General features: G+C 52.9%; 1 protein-coding gene across 3 annotated transcripts; it reads right to left on the reverse strand.

Moving 5' to 3' along the window:
* Positions 1-1276: 1276 nt before the first annotated feature.
* On the reverse strand, positions 1277-17887 carry PEF1 (penta-EF-hand domain containing 1). Of its 3 annotated transcripts, none has more exons than XM_045476466.1 (6): positions 17531-17887; positions 7813-8113; positions 4576-4731; positions 3945-4088; positions 3482-3609; positions 1277-2278 (listed from the first exon to the last, which is right to left on the reverse strand). In XM_045476466.1, the coding sequence occupies exons 1-6, from the start codon at positions 17552-17554 to the stop codon at positions 2252-2254; spliced, it is 780 nt and encodes a 259-aa protein (XP_045332422.1). In that variant the 5' UTR covers positions 17555-17887; the 3' UTR covers positions 1277-2251. The 3 variants fall into 3 exon arrangements, with proteins under 3 accessions (XP_045332422.1, XP_045332420.1, XP_045332421.1); XM_045476464.1 differs by having other exon boundaries at positions 3482-3545; positions 17531-17658; XM_045476465.1 differs by lacking the exon at positions 3482-3609 and having other exon boundaries at positions 17531-17658.
* Positions 17888-18289: the final 402 nt, after the last annotated feature.

Consider the following 18289-nt stretch of genomic DNA (forward strand, 5'->3'; position numbering starts at 1 on the left):
AGGGACCAACCCACGGGGACGAACCCAGGCCTGGGGCTCCTCGGCCCTGGCCTAGCACAAGGCGGACACTATGATTGGCACCATTCTAGAGGCAGGTTTCAGTAGACACTTGGCTCAGTGGGAGCAAAGAAACAACAGAAGCTTCCCCTAATGGCCTCATTTCTACTCTACCCTGCTGGCTGAACTCAGTCCCCTGGTGGGCCCGAGGTCTCCCTTTGGGGGGATTCGGATGAGCCGGAGAAAATTCAGAGGACCAGGATACCCAGGTGAGAGCTGCTGAAGCACCCGGGACCACCCAGCCCAGGGAACGAAGGCCCGGGGGACATATGGTGGCACGTTCCAGGTATCTAGAAGCTTGGCATGCAGAAAGGGGTGATACAGGTTCTGGGTGGCCCAAGACAGAAAACCATAGTCATGGGTGGTGTTTTCAAGGTGGCAGGATTTGGAATCCCATCAGGAAGAAGTGCTGCTTGTCGAAGAGGAAGCTTGTTTCCTGGAAGGGCACTGAGCTGTCCCCGGAGGATGGCAAGCAGAGGCGGGACTCAGGGTGGGACAACGGGGAGATCTAGCCCCAGGTGGAGGCTGGTCTGGTGCCAGGATTCTAGCACATGGCAGCCCAGGGGACAACAGGGCTGAACTGGCTGAGCCCGGCAAACCTACTGGGCTCACTGAGCTGCTTCCCCCAAGCACCCAGTGCAGGGACAAGAGCTTTCTTATCTTCATCACCCAAAGCAAAAGGATTATCACACTGGTGCCCATGATAAAGTCCCCCAACAAACCAGAATGTCTGGTGTCTTAGCTTTTGATTGAAATTCTGTCAGATCACTACAGACATTTGGTGTAGACTGGTTATCATGCTGATCTAAGGATCTAGCTGGCAAGCACAGATGTCTGTGCTTAATAAAAATGGGGGGAAAGTTATGACTTAATAAATGCAGTTTGTCTGCAAGATAAAACTAAGGCTTGAGATAATGAAAAAGCCATGCTGTGAAAAGTTTAGGGCGGCTGCCCGTAGCCTACCACGCCAGCCCTAAAACTGTTACCAAACACAGCTGGCTTCTTGAAGTGAACCCGGCCAGTCCCTACATTTCAACTTCACCCTGGCAAATGGACCAGCCCCACGTGGGCCATGTCCCCCCGGGACACTTCTTTCTGCATGGTGTGGTCTACGCTATGTACTTACATATGCGGTGAACGAGGAAGAGACGAGTGGCTGAATGGGCACGCACACGGGGGTGTGAACTGGAGCCAGGAAGTGTGACGGAAAACGCGGAACTCCAGAGTTCTGTCCTTTTATTGAGCTTACAGTTTCACTGAACTTTTGGCCCCGAAAGAAAAAACACACAACTTAAAAAAACAGCATTGGCAGTGGGAGGTGACAACTGTCCCCTGGGGATTGAAGCCGAGCAGAGAATGGCAGGCAAGTGAGGGGTCCGAGCTGCAGAGGGGTAGCCTGGCCAAGGGTGCCCAGAGAGCAGGCGGTCCAAGCCCCCGAGCAGGGCCAGCAGCCAGGCAGCTACAAGACAACACACGTGGACTTGGGGACACGGGGTGGTGGAATCCAAGCCACTTGGTCCCGCAGACAAACCTCCCTCGTGCTTGGTCAGCTTCCACTTCGGAGAAACTGGGTTCATCTGACAAGACGGTATGGGTGAAGGGACTCAGGTGCTAATGGCATGAGGCTGATGATCACTTACCCCTGGTGTCAGGGCGGAGAAGTGACAGCTAGAGGCTAGAGCCCAGCGGACTGGACACTAACAGGCATCTTCTGCTCCTGGCACGAGGCTGGGCCATTGAAATACTCAGGGCTCCAAGGGCATTCAACGTCCAGTCCTCTCTTTGGCCACCTCCTGTGTGGCCTCAGCCTAGGTCCCCGCTATTTGGTGACTGACACAAGACTCCCAGCCCTCTTCGGGAACAGCACTGCATCAGGCAAGGGAGAATCTTTTTCTAGGAGGGACAGGAAAAGCAGAGAGGCCCACATGCCTCTCCCGCTCTAAGGGGCCAGGAAAGGCCTCTGGTACACTCCACTCTACAGATGGGCTGGGTCATAGCATCCGAGAAGCTGTCATGGTGACGAAGTCCTCGAAGCTGAGCCGAATGGTGCCCTGTACAGCTGTGTCCTTCTCCCGGAAAGCCTCGGTCAGCACCTGCAGCTGGGTGCACACCTGGATGAAGCGGTCTAGCTGCATGGTGGGGTTGGCAGAGCGCGGGCAATAGCGGGAGACCAGGAGCTGGGTGAACTGGGGGCTCAGGTTGTAGCCCATTTGGGACAGAGCTGCAGGGGAGGGAGGGGCACAGAGAGCAGACACAAAACCTTACCACGAGCACCACCATCCACCAGCTCCGTGGCGCACGGCAGTGCAGGGGACTTGGAGGAGATGAGCGCCAAAACGGAGAGGACAGAGGTCCCTAGGGTCTGTCCAAGATGGTGGGAGCACAAAAGGGGCTCTAGCTGGATGGTGCCCTTAGCTGGAAAGCTCCCATCCCTTTCTCCAAATCTCCACTACTGCCTGTTCAGTCGGGCCCACGGGGTCCCAGAAGGACACGGGGCTAGCTCTTCTGTGACTCATGTGCATTACAGAAGGAAGCCTGCGCCCCCGGGACCAACCTTCCCGGGGCGGACATCAGAGGCGGTACGACAGAGTAGACATGACAAAGGCCTGCTCCGTAGTCGAGACAGCCCTTCAGCAAGTTGCTTACCCTTGCTAAACCCCTGTCTTATCATCCCTAAAATGGGAATAATACTTACCTTATAGGTTCTAGTAAGGATTAAAGGAGGTGATCCTATAAAGCACTTGGCACGGTGCCTGACACATAACAACACTTTGTTATTTGTTAAAAATAATCAAATCGTCTTCCTCTCCCCAGGCGAGGCTGCTGGGCAGTTCCAAGGTCACGGCCTGCGTGCCACTCTCTGTCCCTCCACCTGGGAGGCTTCCTTTGTTCCTCTCTGCACATCTACCGGCCCAGGCTAAAAGCTCCCCTTTTGCTACGTGGCCCTTGGGGAAGTTGCCTAAACTAAGCCTCAGTTTTCTCACCTGTAAAGGGGCAATAATAAGAGATCCCTCACCTAAGAGTGGGGAACAATAAACAGTAGCTATTGCACGGGCAGAACAAGTGATGTAACGTATCAGAAGTGCTTCACACAGTGCCTGGCACACAGCAAGCGCTCCCCAAGTACCGATTTTGGTGTAAACGTCACCCTCACCAATATCCGTGACAGGACCCGGCATGATCAGTACAGGTCATCTCTGTTTCCTTCAACCAGGGCACAGACATGGTGAGCTCACCCCCACCCAGAGCTCCTCAGTCTGACTGAAATCCACAGTCAAGCAAGGAAGGGGCCGGGTTCTCAGGAAGCCTTTCCCCCTCCCAGGTGGCAAAGCTCCCTGTCAGATTCTTATCACCCCACTAACCACCCATCTTGTAGAGTCCGAAATGGAACCAGACCTGGAGCTACGGCCTCAGGCCATCTTACCCGAATGCAACTTTTAGCGTGGTCTGGATCCCAGGGTTGGGAAGGAAACTGCCTTCTAGCAGAGCTGGTAACAAAAACCACCTTTCTGAGTCCTTGTACAGGGCTCTTTCCATTCTGCATGCTAGAAACTAGATAGGAAAGAGCCACACGGGCCACACACACTGGTCTCAAAGTGTCCTGGGCCGCCGAGCTCCCATCCCCGAGGCTCCCTGCTGGCTGGTCTCTCTCATCTAGTGGTGCCAGGAGTCCGGCCCCGATCCCGGAACCAGGTGCCCTCTTGCCCTGGATCTTGGCTCAGTGCCCCAGCCTGATCACAGAAGGGATGGGGAAGGGACCCGTGCTGAGTTTTAGAGTGTAGGTGGACATGTGGGAGTCAGAGGCTAGAGAAAACCCCCTTCCCTGCATAGGGAGTAAATGGAAAAGTCTAGCTCTGCCTGTGCAGAGTCCCCACCGTGGCCCTCACCTTGCTGCAGCTCGGTGTAGCTGATGGAGCCCGAGCGGTCCCGGTCATACTGCTGGAAGAGGTTCTTCCACTGCTGGATGAACTTCCACAGAGCCGAGAAACCATAGATGTCGATGCGGCCTGACTTTGTCTTGTCAAACATGTCTTGGGTGGAGACGGGGTGGAGGGAAGAAAAGCTTCAAGACTGAGGGCCGAGGGTCCGCGGGTACAACCCAGGCCAGGGTAGGAGACTCCACAGAGCCACGGGCCCGAGGCCCAGATGCTTGTACCTGAGACGTACTCTCATCAAGTGTTGACCAGCCCCTACCCTTGGCCACCCTCAGCTCTAGCCCTTCCAGAACTGCGTATTCTCTGTACGCTTGGCAGCTGACCACCTCTGTGCCATCTGCTACCAGGGCAGGGGGTCCCACTCTGCAGAACGGAAAACGGCATGTGACTCAGCGGGGTCCGGAACTTGAGAAAAGATCTCAGGGAAGGAGCTCTCAGTCTAGAGGATCTCACCTTGAACCCAACTTCCTGCCTGAAATCCTCCCTGGCAGGAAGAGTTCTCCTCAGAATGGCTGCCCAGCCACCATCAGGTCTCAGGTGGCACTGCCCCAGCTCGAGCCCACGGGGAAGGGCTAGGACTCACTTATCATCATGAGGCACGTCTCGTCGTTGAACGAGGACCAGTTGGAGTTGACCAGAGCCTGCTTCAGCTCCTTGATGGAGATGTAGCCACTGTGATCAGAGTCTACGGACTGGAACCAGGAGTAAGCCTCAGGATCCACGTTGGGAGGAACACCACCTGCAGGAAGGGGTGCAAGCCAGAGGAATTAGTCACAGGTCTCAAGGCCAGTGTGAAGAAATATTGGGGAGGGCCGGCCTCGGTGCCTCGCTGGTGATGGGTTTTCCTTACCCACAAAGCCTCACAGGTCCACCGACCCCCATCTCCCCTTAAGCCAACAGCCTTGTTCTCATGGAAGAGGACCTTCGGTGCAGACTCAACGAGTATTTGCAGCCGGCTTCTACTCTGTGAACCTGCTGGGCTTTTCCTACAGTGTTCCAGTCATTTCTCTCTTTGATCTTAAGTTTCTAAGGAACAGGGACTTTCCGGCTGACTGAGAATTCTCTGCAAAGAAGGATTATCTCTTCCCCAAAGACCGGCAACCCAAAAACATTTGCTGAGCAGCTACCAGGCACAGCCCAGGGATGAATATTTTGAGAGTCACAGCAGCAAGGGGCCCTCTGGTGCGGGAATCAGGTCTGATCCAGGTCTGATCTTCCTGGCACGGTGACAGCTGGCATATTCTATCAGGAGTCACCAGAGTGTGCGTGGCCACAGAACTCTACCTCTTCTTGTTCCCCGTCACCTCCAACGCGAGGACCCATCCCCAAACCTCCCTGGAGACATCTCTGACACCTCCTCACCCCCACACACCCAGAGAGAGCTGCCCGGTTCTGTGAGATCCACACACAGGTGCCTCCTCCCCGTTCCAACGCACCTGCACTGGTTCAGACACCTCTCACGTGGATTGTCGTAACAAACCAAAATGCCTAACCAACCCATCCTTACAGCTACTCTCCGCCACCCTGTCCCTTTAGAGTAATCTCCAAAATTAACTCAGTTCTAACCCATTACCCCTCGCCTCAACGCAAACCTCTTTCAAGGCTCCCCACCGCCTGCAAAATAAAGTCCAGCATCCTTAACACAGCATGCCAGGCCCTCCCGCAATGTGGTCCATTCTTGCCTACCTCTCGCACTCTGTCCCCCTCGCAGCTCTGTTCCAGCCGAGATGGAGCATTATATACTCACTCTTAGCCACCCCTGCTCATTCCCACAGCGGAGGCTTTGCTGCTCCCCGCCGTGTAACCCTTTCTCCCTCGTCTCTCCGCATCCATTTCCTGTCTCCCTGCAACACCCAAATAAAATGCCGTTCCTTCCATAAAGCCTTCCCTATTCTTCCATCTCTGGACCGGCTTCCTTCCCCTCTCCTTTGTACTCCTTCTCTCTTGTTTTTTTTTTATTAGTTTTTAAAAACTTTATTTTTTTGAGAGACAGAGTGTGCACGAGTGGGAGAGGGACAGAGAGAGAGGGAGACAGAATCCCAAGCAGGCTCTGCGCCATCAGCACAGAAGCTTGGATGCATGAACCGTGAGGTCATGACCTGAGCCAAAACCAAGAGTCAGATGCTTAACCGGCTGAGCCACCCAGGCGCCCCTGGATCAGGCTTTAGGAAGCACTGTTCCAGGGAGTCACTAGCTGCACTGGAAAGGAGACAAAGGCGGCCACATGAGGGGAAGCCGCAGATGGCGAGCAGCGAAAGGTCTGAGGCACATTTCTCCTCTCTCTGCAGCCCTAGAGATGATCTCTGGCCTCAGGCCCTATGGGGATAAGCCTCCCAGAGAGGGGCTCCTTCCCCTGCAGTGACCTCATGTGGGCTCACAGATGAGATTTCAGAAGGACGAGGGACTCCGCCATGAAGCTGCTGGGCTGAAAGCAAACAGCCAGAAGCTCTGAGCTCTGACAAGATAAATGCCACTGCCTCGGTGTTTAGAACCCCCAAGGTGTGAGCATCTCCCTCAGGGCCGCCCGCCTGGGAACGAGCACGAAGATGCTGCAGCTGCCCAGCGGGGCCGCTCCCTGGAGGCCGTGCAGGTGCGCCAGGGCGGTTCTAGGTGCCGTGCTGCTGGCTTGGTCTCCTGGGGGTCAGCGTTCTGTGAAGAGGCTGAGTCCGTGAGGACAAAGGGATCCAGGCACTCCCCCTCCTTGACCCCCTGTCTGCAGCCACTTGGAAATTTGCACTGAGCCTGAGGCCGCCCACCAGGATTCTCTGCTTTCACTGGATCTCCAAGCCCCCCTCCCCCCGCCGCCGACCTTGTCCAGTACCTCACCTTCACTATCTTTGATCTTTATTCTCCCTGCGGCATTCTCCTGCCTGTCTCAGTACCTCTCAGTGGTAAGGCCCTCGTCACACGTGCTACCCCATTACGTGCGGAATACCTCCTTGCTGAGATGTCCCCGAACGAGTCCTCTCACAGCACAGTGGGTACTAAGGCCTTCCCGCCGTGCCCAGCGTTCACCTGCACCTTCTCATCGAATCCTCATTAATAATCTCATCAGGTCGTGGCATTCACCCGTTTTACGCGTGTGGACGATGAGGCCCAAACAGGTGAAGTGATCTGGTCAGGTCAGTACGTGGTCTGGTATCAAAAGCCCGGGTTTTCAACAACTTCACTATCTTGCCTTTCTACACATAAGGGCCAATCTCCCTCCCCCAGAAACGGGTCCTCGCCGAGGTGCACTGCCTCCAGTTGCTTGCCGACTCCCCCGCCCCTCCCCTGTAAGAGTGCCGTACGCCCTCTCCACTGCCTGGTGGCTTGTGGAGCCCCTCCGCCAGAGGACTATCCATTCCCATCCTTGGGCTTGACCAGGGGCTGTGGTGGGGCCGACAGAACGCGGGTGGAAGAACAGGAACTTTCTTCCTCAGCGCAGGAACTTTAAGGGGCACTGTGCTTTCCTGCCAGCCCTCCCCATCTTTCCTGCCAGGGGCTGCTCCTTCAGCCTGGACGTGGAAAGCACAGACATGTGGCTCAGAACCTCGGCAGCCAAATCCTCAGCCGCCGACACGTAAGCAAGAGTAAGTGAGTGCGAGCGAGCGATAGAAGTACACGTCTGCTGTTGTAAGCCGAAGTGATTTTGGAGTTGTTGTTACCACAGCAAGTTAACTAACACGTTCCTTGTTCTGCTGTTGCAAGCTGGAGCCAGAAGCAAAATGCTAGGGAGCCAGAGACGAGACTGCCCGCACACCCACAGGAAGGGCAAGGACGGGCCCCAGATAACTCAGAACAAGGTCAGAGGCACCTGGAGTCCAAGATCCCTACTCACCCGGAGGAGGTCCCTGTCCGTAAGGCCCGGGATGCTGGGCACCGTAGGAATTCGGAGGTGGCTGGCCATAGGGACCCCCTGGGGCCGCACTACCATATAGTCCTCCTGGAGTCCCAGGACTGGGGTGTCCATAGGGCCCTCCACCAGCCGGTGGTCCATAAGGCCCCCCAGGGGCAGGACCCCCGCCGTAACTGCCACCAGGGGGTACCCCACCGCCATACTGCCCTCCACCGTGGGGGGGTCCAGGGTAGTAGCTACCCGGAGGGGCTCCGGGCGCTTGTCCTCCAGCTCCTGGGCAGCCCTGTAACAAGAGCAAAATATCCGTCAGAATGATAAGGCCGGAAACCAGCCACAGTCTGGTACTTTACAGTTACAAAGCACTGCCACTGCCACCGCCCTCTTGCAGCTGATCCTATAGGTAGGGCTGGAATTATGATCTCGCTGCTCAGACGGGCAACCTGAGGCTTCCAGAGAAGATAAAACTTAGCCAAGATCGTACTGTCAACGACCTGTGAAGTCAGGGCTTGCCCTCCTGGCTCCCCTTCGTATCACGCCGAGGGGCTCCGTGGGGGCTGGGATCATGTCTGGTTTGCCACTCGTATCCCCAGCCCCCAGTGCCGAATGGATGGATGCTCGGTAAATATTTACTGAACAAATGAGGAGGTGAATGAATCAAAATCCCAAATCCTCATCCTGTGCTACCTCCAGCCCTATGTGGCGAATTCACGGCGCAAATGTGATTTGCACCACACACCCTGACCCTCTTCGATCACAGACGCTGTATCGGCAGCATGGCTTCCTTATTCTAGAAGAGCCTGAGGCACAAAAGCATCTCACTCGTGACTCTGGGAGACGGGCAAGGGAGACCCTACTCCTCAGGCACCACAGTGAGATCGGTAAGAGGCAAAAAAGACCAGTCTGACTTCAGGCTCTGCCATTTATGAACTGGACTCATGACTTACCCTCTCTAAGCCTCAATATCCTTTGCTCTAAGTGGGAATAAAAATAGCGCCTATCCCAGGTTGGTATGTGAACGAAATGACACCGCTCATGTGAAGTGCCCGACACAGGCCCTGGCACTCAAAACACATTAACCATTAATAACAGCACCGTGCTAGGCAGGAGGAAAGCCAGGTCCAGAAAAATCACGCGTAGACCACGTGGAGGGGCTGGGACCAGGACCTGGGTCTCCCGGCTGTTGAGCCCAGGCCACGTGTATGGTAGCACACATACAAGGGGGTGCTCCCTCTCTTGTCCACGTCCCCACACCACTAGCCAGGGACCCGCAAACTCCAAGTGTTCAGCTACAACTCCCTAAATGACAGAGGGCAGCCCCAGCACATCTGCAGACAGGCTGGGCTCAAAGGCATAGGGAGCAGCTGGGCCCAGCTCTGAGGAGGGTACCATCTGGACGTATTCTAGATAAACCTGTAACGGACACCAGTGGACTAGCTGCTGAGAGCCTGGACTTCCTCTTTTTATTGTGTTTGGTAGCTTCTGGGGCACCTTTCCTCGAGGCTAAGGCCAAATTCACACTTCATCTAAAGGAGGTCGGATTGCTCAAGGAAGGGAGGCTTCTTGAGGGAGGGCAGGAAGAGGTCCTTCCACCTTCCCCACTCGGCATCGTGGGGGCTTTTCCACCCTGGAAACTGCCACAGCTAGCAGCAAGACTCCTTCACGGTGAAATCACAGACCAATCTCAATTCCAAACTCTGCACTCACCAGCTGAGTTCTCACCGTGGGCCACTGGCTTAATCTCCCCGTGCCTGTTTCCTCACAAGTAAAATATAATAATCTCTCCCTCACTGGAAGGTTCTGCTGATTACAAGAAATACATGCAGCAGAATTTTGTCAGTTTAACTCTTAGCTAAAGACTCTTCTGATAAAATGTAATTTCAACAGATAAAAGAAAGTTGCTTTGGTAGAAGCGAGGTGGGGGTTTCAGAGCCCCGACCATGCTGGCCCCCTCTCTTGTCAGATCCTGAGGGAGCTCTGTAGAAACCTTATGGTGACTCGAAAGACAGTTTGAAAACCACTAAAGTGGGGCACATGGGTGGCTCAATCGGTTGAGCGTCCAACTTTGGCTTAGGTCTCACGGTTCATGGGTTCGAGCCCCGCACCAGGCTCTACGCTGACAGCTCAGAGCCTTCGGATTCTGCATCTCCCTCTCTCTCTGTCCCTCCCCTGCTCTCACTCTGTCTCTCTCTCTCTCTCTCAAAACTAAACATTAAAAAAAAGAAAAAAAGAAAAAAAAGAAAACCACCAATGTAAGAAAAAAAGTTCTCACAATAGTGCCTGGCAAAAGCAAACGATCTATAAATCTTGGCTGTTGTTATTATTATATTAATTATCATCGGCAAAGCCCTGGACCAGATAAGTTCTTGGGGGGCGTGTATAAAGGAGCAGAACAGTCTGAAGGAGCAGTTAACTGAACAGTTAACTGAAGAGGCATGGAAACATTCTCCAACATCTACCAAAACAGCAGAAGGAAACGGGTGCTGCGAATGGATGCATAAGCCATGCGTCATGGGACCAGAAAGGAAAGAGGGAGAGATCAGGGGAGTTTCCAGGAGAAAGCCGCATTTGAGCTGGGACAAAAAGAAGGGAGTTGGAGCAGTGTGATGGGAGGGGTGCCAGGAGGTGGTCATCTAACCTAACCCCTTCAGTTTACAGATGGGGTAACTAAGGAGAGGGGAAGGGAACCGCTCGAATCACACAAATCACACAAATCACACCGAGCTGGAGGCAGAGGTGGAGGCAGACCACTCCCCGCCACACCCATGACCAGTAACTCCCAATGCCTCTTGCTACAGTGCTCTTTCCTTAAACAATAGGGCACAGGATTCCAGCGTAGGATGAGAAAAGGGGTGGGGGCCCTGCAGAGACTGGGCGCACCCAAAGAACAGGCCAGACCAAGGCAGGAAGTAGCTGCTCCGCAACAAGCCCTGTGAGCAAAGCCATAAACTGGACCTGGCCTAGGGCACCTGAGGCACGGGCCTTCCCCCTGGGAAATGCCCCCAGACCGCCAAAGCAGGTGTTGCCAGGCAGGTCTTCTGACCCTCCTGCTGTCACATTTCAGGGGCCTGCTGGGTCTGGTGCAGTCTGGCAGCAGCTAAACCCTTTCTGGTCTGCCCTGTGTTAGAGCCTTTACCTGCGCAGTTTACAGAGCACTTAGAGAGAGAGAGAGAGAGAGAGAGAGAGAGAGACACGAGTGCTCCTGGAAGAATCCTGCCAACAGTCCTCCAACAGAAAAAGGAAGATTTTTCACACCTGTGAAATGACTTCATTCAGCAAGTATTTATAGAGTGACCACACCGTACTAGGTATGGGGCGGAGCAAAACTAAATAGGGCCTATCCCTATGTGGCCCAAAGTGGTTATGATACAGTTTGATCCGTGCCATCAGAAAAGTCTACTTAACTGCTATCAAGGAGATATAAACAGAGTAATTTGTTCTGTTCGTTGAATGACGGATGAGCAATCAAATGAAGAAATGCATGAAGTGGATCAAGGAAGGCTTCCTGGAGGAGGCAGGAGTGATACTGGAGTGGAGGCGGCCTTGAAGGATGCACTCGCGTTCCCTAAAAGGAAAGCAGGAAAGGACATTCCAGACAGGAGGGAGAAGATTGATGAAGGCACACATCTATGAGTGAGCACAGAGAGGTGGGGGAATGGCCTGAAAAGCAGGGGCGGGGACAAGAATGCAAGGTGAACTCAGAAAGGCTGGCTCTTTACAGGCTCCTTGACCAAGCTCCCCTCCTGCTGCATTTCTGTTAGCTGGTGAGTTACTGGTGTCTTAAGGTATTTTCTGTCTGTCTCTGCTTCCTCCATGCAACAGTGGGCTCCCCAAGGCCAGACACTGGGCCTCATTCATCATGGTACCCAGGGTCCAGCACAGTGCCTGGCACCTGCAAGCCTCCATAAATATTTGAACAGATGAATACCACTCTAAAGAGTTTGGGCTTTATGCCTGAGGAAACAGAGCGCCATAGAAGGGTTTCCAATGGAGGAGGAACGTGATCAGAGCGTTGTTTAGAGGATTAACCAGCAGCGGGGTGGAGGATGAGCTAGCGGGGGAGGCAGCAGCCCAGGTGCTAGGCAGGCAGGGCTTGAACCAGACAGCGGACTTAGACATGGAGCGAGCAGGATGGATTCTGAAGCTATTTCGGAGATAGGCTAGACATGACTTGACGACTAATTCGATTAGGGAGTAGATGGAGGGGGAAGGAAAGGGAAGTGTTTAGAATGACTCAGGTTTCCAGCGTGTACCCACGAAGGAACTGGAGCCTCCAGGCTGCGGAGGAAGTTTGGGGAAGATGGTTTCCAGGGTCACGGAGTTGTTAGTGAAGGTCTGAACCAGACATGAAAACCGGGAGTCCCTGACTCCCTGTTCTTTTATGCTACTCCATGCTGCCAACCCTTTTGAGGCTTTTTCCGAGAGCATTTCATGCTGATCAACACAAGACTGTGAAAGAAAGAAAAAGACGGGAGAAGTCCTGCAACCACGGTTCCCAAAGCATCACAGAAAACCATCCCTAGGTCTTCACTAAACGCAAATAAACATTTGATATACTGGGGCAGGGAAGGGGCAATTCACACTGTACTGAGGTTCTGCTAGGTGCTTCCAGTTCAACTGACCCTCACTGATCCTCAGTCCTGTGAGGGAGGGCTATTGCCCCCATTTTACAGATGAGAAAATTAAGGTACAGAGTTTACTAATGTGCCTGGGACAAACAACTAGAACAGAGGAGCTGGGATTCAAAACGGGGCCTCTACTCCACCATCCTCTGCTGTGTTCACTCAATTGTGACTGAACAGGGACTGTCCTCAATGTAACTGTCAAATACGGGGGATTTCTACAGTGGACAGGGCTGAAGCGGGAAGGTGGACTGGGTGATCTTTCAGACGCTTCAAGCCCGGAAATCAGGACTCAGAAGAATCTTACTCTTTTTCCAGCCCAGCGCCCAGACCTGATTTGAGAAGCACAGGACTGTAAGAGACCCCAAAGGCCCTCCAGTCCAACCTCTCAGTAGGTGATGGAATCTCTGCTGCACCATCTTGAACCTCTGTTTGCATTCATGCAAGTAGTGGGGAGCTCGGCTCCCCCTACAGCACGTACTCAAGAAGCTCTGTGTTTTCCTTCGGCTCTGAGCATTCATTCATTCTTCTACCCCCAAGACCCTCGTGGAGTTCAGAGATATCAAAGGCGGGTGCATGCCGAGTCCTGAGGGGGAAGGGAGTAGGCAGGCTGCCTTGCAAACGGAGGCCTGTGCTCTGGGGCTGTCCCTCAAGTGTCTGCTGGAGGAGGCGACAGCCCATTCTAAGGGGTTAAACAATCAAGAAGACAGGAGTGGTCTGGGCATTCACAAGCAGAGCCTCCTAAAATATTTAAAAGGCCAGAAACCTGCAGCCAATAGACAGTGGGCCAAGAACTGTCCCAAGACTTCAATTACCGCCTCGGTGCTGACACTCCAAAATCGTCTGTCCAGTTCCATCTCTCCTGAGCTGCAGACCCACATATCCAACAACCTCCTGGATCTTCTCTCCAAATGTATCCCTCCCTCTGTGTCCCCATCTCAGCGAACAGTACCTCCCACCCAGTCACCCAAACCTGAAACCTGAAACCCCAGTGTCCTCCTGGGCACCTCCTCTTTCCTCCCCTCCATCACCCCAATTAGGCACTGAGTTTTTCTCAATTCTACCTCCCAAATGCTTCTCAAATCCATTTCCACCAGGTCGCTGTTCTCTGTAATCAAGTTTACTTCAACAACTTTGAAACTGGTCTCCCTGCCTCGTCTCTCCTGCTTCAGTCCGTTCTCACAGTGCCCCATGGTGCCAGCTCCAAAGCACAAAGGAGAGAAGACTCTTCAACAGCTCCCCTCATTAGTCAGGATGAAGTCCGCACTCCCTCGAAAGGCATACAAAGTCTTTTAGGATCTGGTCCTTGCTTACCTTTCTGGTCTCATTTCTTTTTTTTTTTTTTTTTTTTTTTTTTTTTTTTTAATTTTTTTTTTCCAACGTTTATTTATTTTTGGGACAGAGAGAGACAGAGCATGAACAGGGGAGGGGCAGAGAGAGAGGGAGACACAGAATCGGAAACAGGCTCCAGGCTCTGAGCCATCAGCCCAGAGCCTGATGCGGGGCTCGAACTCACGGACCGCGAGATCGTGACCTGGCTGAAGTCGGACGCTTAACCGACTGCGCCACCCAGGCGCCCCTCTGGTCTCATTTCTTAGCCGTTCCCCCCTCTTCACTACATATTGATCTCCTGAAATTCCTCCAAGATATCGGGCTCTCTTTTCCCGACCTTTGTGCACGCTAGTCCCTTCATTTTCTTCACTCAGCTAATGCCGATTGGTGATTCAGCTTTTGGCTTAAATGTCACCCCCTCTAAGATTTCCTCACCCCCCAGACTTAGTTAGATGTCCCTCCTGTGCTGTCCTAGTGCCTTACACTTACTCCCATTTAATACTTATCATACCGATTCTACAATTTATCCATCTGTATCACTCTTTCCTTGGAGTATTTACTACATGCCAAACACGACGCCAAGCACTTTACGTGGATTATCTCCTTTAATCTCTACAGTAACTCTTGAGGTAGGTTCTCTTATGACCCCGTTTTAAAGAAGGGAAAACTGAGCCTTGGACTTTTGCAAGAAACTTCTGCAAGGAAATGGCAGAGCAGGGATGTGCAGCCAAATCTCTCAGCCTCAGAGACCAAGCTCTTACTCACCAAAACCCATCAAGGCTGCCCCCCTCCCACCCAGGACCAAAGAAAGGGTCCTTGAGTTTTATGACTTTATGACTCCCAACACCCAGTCCATGCTTGAGGACCCCACGGCTGGAGGCAGTGGAAAATGAGAGGAGTTTTGACTCCCAACAATAGGATGGAATCCTCCAGGGCCATGTACTTACTGGGTGAAGCGGGGCTGGTGTTAACGAAGCCTTTGGATGCTCTAAAACAACCAGGCACTTTCTTGGAATACCCTGGACCAGGAGGGACAGGCAGAGAAGGGTATAATGGGGGGATAAAAGCATTTCTTCTTCTATTCTAGACACATTTCTCTTCGGGCTCCTCTTCAGTATTTCACTCTGAGCATAAGCCCAAGCAGCATGGTAACAGCAACTGCGGGAGCAAAAGCCATCACCAGGCCCTGCACACCCTTGGTATCAGCAATGTGCCAAGCTCCCTGCAGGCTTCATCATATTTTGTCTTGATTTCAGCCCTATGAAGGCAGAATCCTCCCTTTTATCATTCCTCCCTTTCTAAAGGTGAGGAAACTGAGGCTCAGAGCCCTTAGATGGTTTGTCCAAAGGCACATAACTATTCAGTGCTAGAATTAGGATTCTAGCCCAGTTGTATCTAACCTGGAAGTTCAGGCTCTTAATTTCTATGTCATTGCCTCTAGGATGCATACAAATGAACTCCAGATGCTTATTAAGATGTAGATTCTTGGCTCCTTCCTGGGCACAGAATAGGTCTGAGGTGGAACCCAAAGGTGTGCTTTTGAAACAAGCTCCTAGGTGATCGTGACACAAACCATCCACCGAGAAACAAGGCGTGATGGCAATGTTTTCTCAAACTGTGTTTCTCCAGAATACTAGTGTTACCAAAAAAAAATGACCAGACATTAAAAAAGCGGCCAGTTGGGGCGCCTGGGTGGCGCAGTCGGTTAAGCGTCCGACTTCAGCCAGGTCACGATCTCGTGGTCCGTGAGTTCGAGCCCCGCGTCGGGCTCTGGGCTGATGGCTCAGAGCCTGGAGCCTGTTTCCGATTCTGTGTCTCCCTCTCTCTCTGCCCCTCCCCCATTCATGCTCTGTCTCTCTCTGTCCCCAAAATAAATAAACGTTGAAAAAAAAAATTTTTTAAAAAGCGGCCAGTTGCGGTGGGGGTGGTGGTGGCAGGGAGCTCCATGGTTAAGTAAGTTTAAAAAATACTGCATATTCTGGGGCGCCTGGGTGGCTCAGTTGTGTCGAGCGTCTGACTTCAGCTCAGGTCACGATCTCACAGCTTGTGAGTCCAAGCCCCGCATCGGGCTCTGTGCTAACAGCTCAGAGCCTGGGTCTCCCTCTCTCTCTACCCTTCCTCCACTCATGCTCTGTCTCTGTCTCAAAAATAAATAAACATTAAAAAAAAAAAAAATACTGCATATCCCAGTCCTCTCTGGCAGATTTACAAAGCATATTAACAAATTAAGAATTCAGAGATGCCCCATGTTGAATAAACTTATTCAGTTGTATTTAACAGACTATTTCCTAAACCTACCTAAACCACAGAATCTTCCTCTATTAGCAATACCTATTAACATTTCATAAGATCCAACAAATGGAATGGAACTTCAGAAACCCTGCTAGGTTATACTTCCTCCTGACCTCGGCCCATGCCAGCCTTTTTTTTTTTTTTTCCTACCTCTGCTAGATACGCAATGAAAGGAGTTCTAAGTTCTAGCCCTCACTTGCTACATGTGACCTTGAGCAAGCCACTTAACTTCTTTGGGCTCCTTCCTCAGCTATAAATTGGGGATAATAATCTCTGCTAGAGATTCGGCCTACAGGACCTTCATCACTGAGATAATAAACGTCCAAATACTGTGTACAAAAGCCACAGAATGAGGCACTTCCTCGCCACTCTTTTGGCACGTGACTATACTCAGCGGAGTGCTAATATCCCATATATTTGTTTTCCAATTTTCCCTGCATGGGTTTTATCTCCTAAATTAGTATGACCTTGGGCAACTCGAGAGCCCTCCCTGGGCTTCGGTTTCTTAAAAGGAAGGTATTTGAGAAACCCCGCCCCACCACCGGCTTTCTAGGAGTGTAGAAAAAAATCAAAATAGTTACACTTTTAGAAGTACCAAATGCTTTACAAGCATGACTTCATTACTCTTCCTAGCAGCTCTATGAAGTAGACCCTATTACTGGGCCCTATTTTACTAAGGGGGAAACAGGCTCACAAAGGCAATACACCCTTGCCTAGCTGCTCAAAACTATTTAAGTGATAGAGCCAAGGTGTGAGCTTTCCTCTGACTCCAAGATGAACTTTAACCACTCTACCAATCTGTCGTCCAACAAAGGATTCTGGCGACAGAATCCCCTTGCTGTGATGTTCTTGGCTGGATCAAAATGGGCTGGAGGTGGGCAAGGGCATGTTGCTGAGGCTTCCGGGTTCTGCTGCCTGCCTAGAGACTTCAGATGAGTTCTGTCTTCTCTGGGATTCACTTTTCCTATGCGTGAAACGGAAGTGTGAGACTAAGTAAGCAAGGTCACTCGTGGAACCCGCGAAAACCACAGATTCTCCTGATTGTTCGCATGCAGTATGTCAGGGTGTGTTTTTCTCCGACGCCCCCAACGATGCCGACGAAACCAGTGCTCTCAATGTTCTGTTGGCGTTGGTGAGGCCGCAGGGAGCCCCCGCGGGACTCCTGAGAAGGTGTGGGGCCCAAGCGGAGCCCAGCCTGGTTACGTGGGGTCCAAGGTCCCCAAATCCTCGCCGGCGCGACGTCAGAGGGGGCGCGACGCGACCTCCCAGACCTGTAGCACTGCGTGACGTGAGACGGGCGCGACCGACCAGCCCTTTTGCCTTCTCTCCCGCGCGAGACCTCACTGAAGCCAGCTTCAGCGTGGGAAGGGCGCGGAGAAAGCCGGGAGAAAACAAAGCAGGGTCGGGGCCTGGATTCGGCGAGGCCCCTCCTGGAATCGCCCGCCCCCCACACTCACCTGCCCGTACGGATAGCTGGCCATGGCGACTCGACGTCACACGCCGGCGGTGGGCGGAGCCTCCCGGTCCTAAACCTGCCCCGCCTGGGCTTGGGGGGCGGGCACGCTTCTAATTGGGTGTCCGTCGCTGTCTATCTTGGGCGCACGGGCCGTCGGGAGTGACGCTACAGGGCGATGTTCGGGTGCCTCGCGGAGAGGCCCGAGGAGCTAAGGGCTGGGTGGAGGTTTCCGGAAATCTTGTTCGCTGTGTTTGCGGTGCTGTTGCTCCCTTTCCTGACCTAGCCTAGGCCCCAGGACTGCTCAGACCCGGGCATTTGGTGAGAAGCTTGGGTCGGTTGTTGCAGTGGTGGCCATGTTTTAACCTGGCAAATGGGACGCGTGATAGTGGTGTAGTTTCAGTTGTCAGTCACCCTTAAGTTTCCGCCCGCCGGAGGAGGGCCCAGGCGGTTGCCGTGACAACGGGAAACAGCCCCAGGCCTCCTGGAAAGGATGGAGGCAACAGCGAAGTACTTCGCTCTAATGTCAGGACACCATGTGCCAATTAGTAGGTTTGGAGTGAGATTTGTGGTCTTTGGAGAGGAAAATCCCCCGCCGTCAGAGGAGGAAAATTAGATCACGTAGGGTCTCTTCTTTCCTAAAATGGGGATCCTAAGGCCCAGAGAGACAGTGACTTGCCCTAGTCACAGTAGGTTGGGGCAGAGGTGGCCTAGAACTGGTGCCCGTGGATGCCCATTTCTCAGCTGGGAAGCCTTGGCTGGT

The sequence above is a fragment of the Leopardus geoffroyi genome, chromosome C1 (genome assembly GCF_018350155.1).
Source record: "Leopardus geoffroyi isolate Oge1 chromosome C1, O.geoffroyi_Oge1_pat1.0, whole genome shotgun sequence".
NCBI lineage: Eukaryota > Metazoa > Chordata > Mammalia > Carnivora > Felidae > Leopardus > Leopardus geoffroyi.

Coding starts and splice junctions, on each gene's coding strand:
- PEF1 (XM_045476464.1), bottom strand. CDS start 17,554: ATGGCCAGCTATCCGTACGGGCAG. Junction 8,114..17,530: donor CCAGCTATCCGTACGGGCAG/GTGAGTGTGGGG, acceptor CTCTTGTTACAG/GGCTGCCCAGGAGCTGGAGG. Junction 3,546..3,944: donor CTACACCGAGCTGCAGCAAG/GTGAGGGCCACG, acceptor TTTTGTTACCAG/CTCTGCTAGAAGGCAGTTTC.